Genomic DNA, 11,157 nt, shown 5'->3' on the forward strand with positions numbered 1-11,157 from the left:
GTCTTTGGCCCCCTCCTAGACCAACTGCGCAGTCTCTAACAGTACCCTCTAGTAGGCCTGCAATCTGACAGTTTCCTGTAGCATTTTGTACATTAATTATTAGGTGCAGCCTCTCGGTGATGGCAGAGGCTAGCCCTAGATCTAGATCTAGTAGACCAACCACAACTGCACTAAATAAATCCATGAATAATAATTAAACTACCTGTAAAAAAAAAAAAAAAAAAAAAGAGAAGGTTTTAATTCTCACTTAAGATCAGCATCCTTGGAGGCCACGAAGATCCATTCTTCATCAGGTCGTCCCTCTCCATCCTTCACCACCTTCTCAATGGCCTTCCCCACCAGGCCGGAGCCACCGGTCACCAGGATCCTCTTTGGCTTCTTTTCGGACATCTTATCTGCCCTGCTTTGGAAAGAAAATAAAGAGATTTACACGTCATGTTTGAGTTCTTTCCACATATATGAGCGACGAAGACACAAAGCCCCACCTTCCACAGCAAACATCAGGAACTATGGGAATATTTAAAGCGAAATGAAATGCTGCCAATCAACATTAACTTTTTTTAATCCCTATTCTGTTACTAGCATTAATAAATAGATAGGAAGGTACATTATATTTACCGTACTTGTTTTAAACTTTCAGATACAGTTTAGTTTCATTTTACCCTCTAGGAGACGGATGTGGGGAAACAAAAATATTTGATCCCCTGCAGATTTTGTAAGTTTGCCCACTTACAGAGAAACAAAAAGGGTCTAGATTTTTTTTATCATAGGTGTATTAGAGACAGAATATCAACCAAAAATCCAGGAAAAAAAAGAAAAAAAAAAAAAACATGATACAAAAAGGTTATAAATTGAGTTGCAGGCAGTGAGTAAAGAAGTATTCGATCCCTAAGCAAAAAAAGTACTTGGTGGATCCGTGGATGTGACGAACGCCCAGTTGCTGGGACGTTAGTCACAGGTTACTGGAGGAGTGTGGAGGCCAGCCTCCTGCCCACGGACTACGGCCCTGGCTTGTAGGGGAGCGCGGCTCTGGTTGGGGGTGTATGCTGGGGGACCCTTGGAGTACTGTTACTTTGAATTCAGGTCCCTGTCACCCCAAGCGACACAGACTTTGGGCCTAAGCTGCATATTTCAACAAAGGACTTCACACCATGAGAGACTAAACAGATGCTAATGACATAAGACTCAGTTTTGGTATACTGGGGGATGTGTATTGACAGTTATAATAAGGTGTGTTGAAAACGGAGACGTGCAGTCTGAGAGCCTATGTCTTCTGCTTTCATCTGTTAGAGGTGAAGTGTGTTCACACTTCTAGGAATGTGTATTCGGCTAGGTTTTGGGCTTGTTGAATTATGATATTGTTGCAGTCTCATTCACCTATTGTCTCTTTCCAGAAGCCCAAGGTATGTTAATTATGTTCTGTATACAATACATTTGCATGCTGTAATCAAGCTCCTAAAACTGTATATATTGAAAGTGAGTTGGTGAATAAAGTGTCATTTGTTTTACCCTTCATTGAGCTTTGGCTAATGTTTGGGGGGAATTGAGGGGCCAGGTCACTGCATCACGTGAGATTCTGGGGACTTAAGACAGAAATACTTGGTGCAAGTATTGGGGATCTGTTACAGTGAAGATACATTTGTTGGCCAGCACAGAGGTTAAATAATGGAGAGATAATACCGCTCAGGCTAGTTAAAAGTCCACGATTCAAGGTGGGTGCTGAATCTTGGCTCGCCACCAGAAGTATAAAAGAAGAAAAAAAAATGGTTGCACACCACCACGGAATCCAATGAAGAAAAGTTCCTTTATTCACATAAGTGGTACAAGGTACAGCAGGGTAGGACAGTAGACGCATTTCACACGACTGCTACATGCTTGTTCACTAGTCATTGGATTCCGTGGTGGTGTGTAACCATTTTCTTCTTTACAGCACAGAGGTCAGACGTTTCTTGTAGTTGGAGACCAGGTTTGCACGCCTCTCAGGAGGGATTTTGGTCCGCTCTCGTTTACAGATCTTCTCCAAATCCTTAAATTTCTTGGCTTTTGCTTGGCAACTCGAAGTTTCCGCACCCTCCATAGATTTTCTATAGGGTTAAGGTCCGGAGACTGGCCAGGCCACTCCATGTCCTTGAAGTACTTCTTCTTGAGCCACTCCTTTGTTGCCTTGGCGGTATGTTTTGGATCATTGTCATGCTGGAAGACCCATCCATGGCCCATCTTAAGTGTTCTGGGAAGGGAAGAAGGTTCTCATCCAATATTTTACAATACATGGCCCCTGTCCATTTGCCCCTCAATGCGGCAAAGTCGGCCTGTACCTTTAGCAAGGAAACAGCCCCAAAGCTCCATGTTTCCACCACCGTGCTTGACTGTAGGGATGGTGTTCTTCGGGTCATAGTCAGCATTTTTCTTCCTCCAAACACAGGAGACAAGTTAATGTCAAAGAGCTCAATTTTGGTCTCATCTGACCACAGCACTTTCTCCCAATCCTTCTCTGAATCATTAAGGTGTTCAATGGAAAACTTCAGAAAAGCCTGTACATGTGCCTTCTTGAGGATGGGGCTGCAGGATTTCAATCCATGGTGGCATATTGTGTTACCAATGGTTTGTTTGGTCACTGTGGTCCCAACTGCCTTGAGATCATTCACAAGCTCCTCACATGTAGTTCTGGGCTGATCCCTCACTTTTCTCATGATCATCCTTACCCCATGAGGTGAAATCTTGCATGGAGCTCCAGACCGACGACGATTATTGGTTATTTTGCATTTCTTCCATTTGCGAATAATCGCTCCAAGAGTTCTCCTTCTCAGCAAGCTTCTTGCGCATGGTCTTGTAACCCATTCCAGCCTTGTACAGGTCTATACATCCTTGGACAGTTCTTTGGTCTTGCCCATGATGGGGAGGTTTGAATGGAAGAAAGATTCTGTGGACAGGTGTCTTTTATACACATAACGAGTTGTTGGAGCACCTTCTTACATTGACAGGACTAATCTGAATACCACATGAGCACATACTGTAGCCAGTCTGTGGGAAGCAGAATTATTGTTGGTTGGTAGAGGATCAAATACTTATTTTACTCACTGTACTGCAACTCCATTTATAACATTTGTATCATGTGTTTTTTCTGGATTTTTGGTTGATATTCTCTCTATCCATTTAAAATACACCTATGATAAAAATTATAGACCCTTCATTTCTTTGTAAGTAGGCAAACTTACAAAATCTGCAGAGGATCAAATCATTATTTTCCCCACTGTATATGCGGCCTCTCGATGGGTGGGCCTTATATGCGGCCCTGTGTAAACTTACCGTACTGAGAGCGCTCCCAGCACGGTAGCTAGCGAGGACCGGTATATGATGCATACTTGCAATCGGGAGCTTTCTGATCATGTGACCACTGTGACAACCAATTACAGTAGTCACATAACCCGAATGCCTGCCTCTGCCTCCCAGCTTTTAGAACTCAAAGGGCTGGGAGGCGGTTGGCGCCAAGGGGGTTAAAGATTAAATCCCCACAATGCAAGAGTGGACTGATCATTATGTGATGGAAAAAAAAAAAAAAAAGGGAGTCATATTTAACCATTTCTGAACCAGGAGGATTTGCCCCCCCTTAATGACCAGGCCATTTTTTGCAATTCGGCACTGCGTTACTTTAATGGAAAATTGCGTGGTTGTGCGACGCTGTACACAAATAAAATTGTCCTTTTTTTAAAAAATAAACAGAGCTTTCTTTTGGTGGTATTTGATCACCTCTGCGATTTTTATTTGTTGCGCTATAAACAAAAAAAAAAAAAAAAAAAAACAGTATTTTTCACATTCTGCTATATAACATCCCCCCCCCCCACCCCCCCAAAAAAAAAAAAAAAAAAAATTTTCTCATCCTTTTAGGCCAATTTGCTTTCTGCTACATATTTTTTGTAAAAAATCCCAATAAGCGTGTATTGATTGGTTTGCGCAAAAGTTATCGCGTCTACAAACTAGGGAAATATTTTTGTCATTTTTTTTTTACTAGTAATGGCAGCGATCTGCGATTTTTAGCGGGACTGCAACATTGCGGTGGACAGATCGGACCCTTGACTGACATTTTTGGGGGGACCAGTGACATTACTACAGAAATCTGTGTTAAATTAAGCACTGTTACTGTAATAATGACACTGGCAGGGAAGGGGTTAACACTAGGTGATCAAGGGGTTAATTGTGAGCCTAGGGGAGTGATTCTAACTGTTTGGGGGTGTGGCTTGTGAAATGACCATATAGACATGTGATCCTATATAGAAGGATCACAGGAGCTCTTTCCTTTCACGTCCTGTTTTGGCTATGGGACAGGAAATAAAGGGAAATCTCCTCCTTTATGCATGCAGTAGGGGGAGATTTACTAAAACTGGAGAGTGCAAAATCTGGTGCAGCTCTGCACAGAAACCAATCAGCTTTCAGGTTTTATTGTCAAAGCATAACTGAAAAAAGCTGAAGTTAGAAGCTGATTGGCTACCATGTACAGCTGCACCAGATTGTGAGTGCTCCAGTTTTAGTAAATCTCTCCACAAAGGGATAGGAATTGTGTTATTAGCAGGATCGCCAGGTGAGATTAACCTCTTCCTGACCGCAGCTATGGCCGAATGACGGCTATAGCAGGGTTGCACATTTCCGGGAGGGGTACATTGATGTTCTCTGATCGTGCTTCCCCTGCGGCATGCATCAGTAGGGATCTGGGATCAGGGTAATGAGGCCAAGCACAGTGGCTCTTTACCATGTGATTGGCTGCGTCCAACTGCAGCTGATCGCAGTTGAAACAGGATTTGTTGGTTATTGGCAGTCCTCTCCTCATGCTGACATCAGGTGAGGAGAGCTGGTAAGATACATCTACACTGATAATAAAGGACACTGATGATGGGTGCCCTGATTATCAGTGCAGTCCCATCAGCTCAGCCTCATCAGCACCCACCAGTGCAGCCCCATCAGCACAGCTCATTAGCACCCATCAGTGCAGCCTCGTCAGCGACCATCAGTGCAGCCTCGTCAGCGACCATCAGTGCAGCCTCGTCAGCGACCATCAGTGCAGCCTCGTCAGCGACCATCAGTGCAGCCTCGTCAGCGACCATCAGTGCAGCCTCGTCAGCGACCATCAGTGCAGCCTCGTCAGCACAGCTCATTAGCACCCATCAGGGCAGTCCCATCAGGGCAGCCCCGTCAGCGCCCATCAGGGCAGCCCCGTCAGCGCCCATCAGGGCAGCCCCGTCAGCGCCCATCAGGGCAGCCCCGTCAGCACAGCTCATTAGCACCCATCAGTGCAGTCCCATCAGCGCCCATCAGTGCAGCCCCGTCAGCGCAGCTCATTAGCACCCATCAGTGCAGTCCCATCAGCTCAGCCTCATCAATACCCATCAGTGCAGCCCTGTCAGCACAGCTCATTAGCACCCATCAGTGCATGCCCCATCAGCTCAGCCTCATCAGCACCCATCAGTGCAGCCTCATCAGTGCAGCCTCATCAGCACAGCTCATTAGCACCCATCAGTGCAGCCCCATCAGCTCAGCCTCATCAGCGCCCATCAGTGCAGCCTCATCAGCGCCCATCAGTGCAGCCTCATCAGCGCCCATCAGTGCAGCCTCATCAGCGCCCATCAGTGCAGCCTCATCAGCGCCCATCAGTGCAGCCTCATCAGCACAGCTCATTAGCACCCATCAGTGCAGTCCCATCAGCTCAGCCTCATCAGTACCCATCAGTGCAGCCTCATCAATACCCATCAGTGCAGCCTCGTCAGCACAGCTCATTAGCACCCATCAGTGCAGTCCCATCAGCTCAGCCTCATCAGCGCCCATCAATGCAGCTCCATTAGCGCCCATCAGTGAAGAAGAAAAATAACTTATTTACAAAATGTTATAACAGAAACTAAGAAAGACCTTTTCTTCAAAATGTTCAGTTTTTTTGGTTTTTTTTTTTTTTTGCTAAACAAAAGTGCCAATTATACCACCAGAAAAAAAAAAAATTTTTTTTTTTTTTTTTTTTTTTTTTAGACAGAGACCCTGTTCACACTGGCAGGCATGGACTTCATTTCATTGAAGTCTATGCAGGTCACTCCGGGTCGCCCCAAAGAAGCTCCGGACCCTTTTTCTAAGTCGGAGTGACTTGTGTCCCTCCTATTAGAACGGGTCCGCAGCTTCTCTATGGAAGGCGACCTACGGCGACCTGTGAGGCGACCAGGTCGCCTGACAGGTCGCCCCAGTGTAAACGGGGGCAGAGGGTAAAAAACATTTAGTTTGGGTACAATGTTGCATGACTGCACAATTGTCATTCAAAGTTCAACAGTGCTGAAAGCTGAAAACTGGCCTGGTCAGGAAGGGGGGTGAATGAGCTGCTAGGTGGTTAAAGTGGTTAAAGCAAAAAATCCTTCAAAATAAATAAAAAAAAAAATAAAATAAAAAAAAAAAAACGAATGCGGCAACCACATCTATGGACAGATAATATAGGAGAGTGTTTTTCTTGGGTTTAGATACACTTTATGAGGCGGAGGTGGCACAGGTATAACGTGATCTGAGCATAGCTCAATGGATTCCCCAACTGTGCAAACACTGAGAATAGCCGGATGCACACCTCCTGCTCGCCGTTCAGGAAAACACCCGACACGGAAGAGGTGACAACCTGTCTGGCAGGTTGTACTAGTATGTAGGCATGCCAGACACCTGGCTACAGCACCACGGCACAAAGGGGCGGCCATCTGTTGTCACTGTGCAGGTTGTCAGTGACGGAATCCGGGGACACTTCTACACTTCCAACTGAATAATTTGCAGGGTGGAATCACAAAAGCACCAAAAAAAGTAACCATAAAGCCCTCTAGCAGGAAATTCTAGAGCACTTAATGCTTCCCTCTGCTGACCAGCTTTATGGAGATGCTGATTTCATTTTCCAGCAGGACTTGGCACCGCCCACACTGCCAAATCTACCAATACCTGGTCGCATGATCATGGGATCACTGTGCTTGATTGGCCAGCAAACTCTCCTGACCTAAACCCCTAAGAGAATCTGTGGGGTATTGTCAAGAGGAAGATTGTCAAGAGGATAGATTGTGTATATATATATATATATATATATATATATATATATATATATACACACACATATACACACACACACAGTATCTCACAAAAGTAAGTACACCCCTCACATCTTTGTAAATATTTCCTTCTATCTTTTCATGTGACAACACTGAAGAAATGACACTTTGCTACAATGTAAAGTAGTGAGTGTACAGCTTGTATAACAGTGTAAATTTACTGTCCCCTCAAAATAACTCAACACACAGCCATTAATGTCTAAACCGCTGGCAACAAAAGTGAGTACACCCCTAAGTGACAATGTCCAAATTGGGCCCAAAGTGTGAATATTTTGTGTGGCCACCATTATTTTCCAGCACTGCCTGAACCCTCTTGGGCATGGAGTTCACCAGAGCTTCACAGGTTGGCACTGGAGTCCTCTTCCCCTCCTCCATGATGACATCACAGAGCTGGGGGATGTTAGAGACCTTGCGCTCCTCCACCTTCTGTTTGAGGATCCCCACAGATGCTCAATAGGGTTTAGGTCTGGAGACATGCTTGGCCAGTCCATCACCTTTACCCTCAGCTTCTTTAGCAAGGCAGTGATTGTCTTGGAGGTGTTTGGGGTCGTTATGTTGGAATTCTGCCCTGCGGCCCAGTCTCTGAAGGGAGGGGATCATGCTCTGCTTCAGTATGTCACAGTACATGTTGGCATTCATGGTTCCCTCAATGAACTGTAGCTCCCCAGTGCCGGCAGCACTCATGCAGCCCCAGACCATGACACTCCCACCACCATGCTTGGCTGTAGGAAGACACACTTGTCTTTGTACTCCTCACCTGGTTGCCGCCACACACGCTTGACACCATCTGAACCAAATAAGTTTTTCTTGGTCTCATCAGACCACAGGAGATGGTTCCAGTAATCCATGTCCTTAGTCTGCTTGTCTTCAGCAAACTGTTTGCAGGCTTTCTTGTGCATCATCTTTAGAAGAGGCTTCCTTCTGGGATGACAGCCATGCAGACCAATTTGATGCAGTGTGCGGCGTATGGTCTGAGCACTGACAGGCTGACCCTCCACCCCTTCAACCTCTGCAGCAATGCTGGCAGCACTCATACGTCTATTTCCCAAAGACAACCTCTGGATATGACGCTGAGCACGTGCACTCAACTTCTTTGGTCGACCATGGTGAGGCCTGTTCTGAGTGGAACCTGTCCTGTTAAACAGCTGTATGGTCTTGACCACCGTGCTGCAGCTCAGTTTCAGGGTCTTGGCAATCTTCTTATAGCCTAGGCCATCTTTATGTAGAACAACAATTCTTTTTTTCAGATCCTCAGAGAGTTCTTTGCCATGAGAAGCCATGTTGAACTTCCAGTGACCAGTATGAGAGAGTGAGAGCGATAACACCAAATATAACACACCTGCTCCCCATTCACACCTGAGACCTTGTAACACTAACGAGTCACATGACACCGGAGAGGGACAATGGTTAATTGGGCCCAATTTGGACATTGTCACTTAGGGGTGTACTCACTTTTGTGAGATACTGTAACTGACACAGCGCAGTATGAGGACAGTATATAACTGACACAGCACAGTATGGGGACAGTATATAACTGACACAGCACAGTATGGGGACAGTATATAACTGACACAGCACACTATGGGGGGACAGTATATAACTGACACAGCACGGGGGACAGTATATAACTGACACAGTGCAGTATGGGGACAGTATATAACTGACACAGCACAGTATGAGGGGACAGTATATAACTGACACAGCACAGAATGGGGGGACAGTATATAACTGACACAGCACAGTATGGGGGACAGTATATAACTGACACAGCGCAGTATGGGGGACAGTATATAACTGACACAGCACAGTATGGGGGACAGTATATAACTGACACAGCGCAGTATGGGGGACAGTATATAACTGACACAGCGCAGTATGGGGGACAGTATATAACTGACACAGCACAGTATGGGGGGACAGTATATAACTGACACAGCGCAGTATGGGGGACAGTATATAACTGACACAGCGCAGTATGGGGGACAGTATATAACTGACACAGCGCAGTATGGGGGACAGTATATAACTGACACAGCACAGTATGGGGGACAGTATATAACTGACACAGCACAGTATGGGGGACAGTATATAACTGACACAGCACAGTATGGGGGGACAGTATATAACTGACACAGCACAGTATGGGGGACAGTATATAACTGACACAGCACAGTATGGGGGGACAGTATATAACTGACACAGCACAGTATGGGGGACAGTATATAACTGACACAGCACAGTATGGGGGACAGTATATAACTGACACAGCACAGTATATAACTGACACAGCACAGTATGGGGGACAGTATATAACTGACACAGCACAGTATGGGGGACAGTATATAACTGACACAGCGCAGTATGGGGGACAGTATATAACTGACACAGCGCAGTATGGGGGACAGTATATAACTGACACAGCACAGTATGGGGGGACAGTATATAACTGACACAGCGCAGTATGGGGGACAGTATATAACTGACACAGCGCAGTATGGGGGACAGTATATAACTGACACAGCGCAGTATGGGGGACAGTATATAACTGACACAGCACAGTATGGGGGACAGTATATAACTGACACAGCACAGTATGGGGGACAGTATATAACTGACACAGCACAGTATGGGGGGACAGTATATAACTGACACAGCACAGTATGGGGGACAGTATATAACTGACACAGCACAGTATGGGGGGACAGTATATAACTGACACAGCACAGTATGGGGGACAGTATATAACTGACACAGCACAGTATGGGGGACAGTATATAACTGACACAGCACAGTATATAACTGACACAGCACAGTATAGGGGACAGTATATAACTGACACAGCGCAGTATGGGGGACAGTATATAACTGACACAGCACAGTATGGGGGACAGTATATAACTGACACAGCACAGTATGGGGGGGGAGGGGAGGGTACACAATGAGGGAGATGCAGTAAACTGGAGCACTCAGAATGTGGTGCAGCTGCAGATTGTTGTATGAAGCTTTGACTATAATACCTGGAAGATGATTTCTATGCAGAGCTGCACCAGATTTAGTAAATCTCCCCCCATGTATAGAACTGACACAGAGCAGTATGGGGGGGGGGGGAGGGGCACACAGGACATAAAAGTGACAAACGAAGAGAAGACAGAAGTTTGCTCTCACCTCTCTGATCATTCAATCCCTTCCAACACCACTTCCGGTCTCACCTCCCCGCTGCATGCCGGGAAATGTAGTCCTGCCCCCCCCCCCGCACATGTGGCTATTAACTCCTCCAGCGCCTGATAGAGGAAAGGTGTCACTGTGATCCGGGGGGATCATTATCTACAGAGATCCTGCGATCAGTGATCACACTCCATCTATAACCCATGAGACTGCGTTCTGTGACCAGCAATTGGCCATTTATTTATTTTAAAAATAATTTATTTTATTACTTTAGATTTATTATTTTAATATTTATTTCAATGATTTTATCATTTATAAATGTATTGCTGTATTAGGTATTTTACCTATTTATTATTCATTTGCATTTTTTTTGTTAATTCATTTGAATATTTCTTTCAATTGCTTTATTATTTAATATTTATTATTGTCTTAGGTATTTTAACTATTTATTATTCATTTTAATTATTTTGTTAGTTCATTTGATTATTTATTTCAATTATTTCATTCGTTATTTTATTATTTTATATTATTGTATAAGGTATTTTAAATGTTTATTAATCATGTTAATTATTTTGTTAGTTCATTTGATTATTTATTTCAATTATTTTATTAGTTATTTTATTATTTTATATTTATTATTGTATTAGTTAGTTTTTCTATTTAATATTTATTATTTTAATAGGTATTTTAACTAGGCATTATTCATTTTAATTATTTTGTTAGTTCATTTGATTATTTAGTTTAATTATTTAATTAGTTATTTTATTATTTTATATTATTGTATAAGGTACTTTAAATGTTTATTAATCATTTTAATTATTTTGTTAGTTCATTAGATTATTTATTTCAATTATTTTATTAGTTATTTTATTATTTAATATTTATT

At 43.9% G+C, this 11,157-nt stretch overlaps 1 protein-coding gene across 1 annotated transcript in view; it reads right to left on the reverse strand.

The window, feature by feature from the left end:
- Positions 1-10,337, reverse strand: part of GFUS (GDP-L-fucose synthase) — a 29,223-nt gene extending 18,886 nt beyond the window's left edge. Inside the window, exons 1-2 of the mRNA XM_082257467.1 lie at positions 10,272-10,337; positions 248-400 (exon numbers count right to left, since the gene is read on the reverse strand). Coding sequence (XP_082113593.1) covers positions 248-390 — 143 coding nt within the window. The 5' untranslated portion in view covers positions 391-400; positions 10,272-10,337. The remainder of the gene's footprint in view (positions 1-247; positions 401-10,271) is intronic.
- Between the last annotated feature and the right edge of the window lie 820 nt (positions 10,338-11,157).

Source organism: Pelophylax lessonae (genome assembly GCF_965119305.1).
Source record: "Pelophylax lessonae genome assembly, chromosome: 5".
Taxonomy (NCBI): domain Eukaryota; kingdom Metazoa; phylum Chordata; class Amphibia; order Anura; family Ranidae; genus Pelophylax; species Pelophylax lessonae.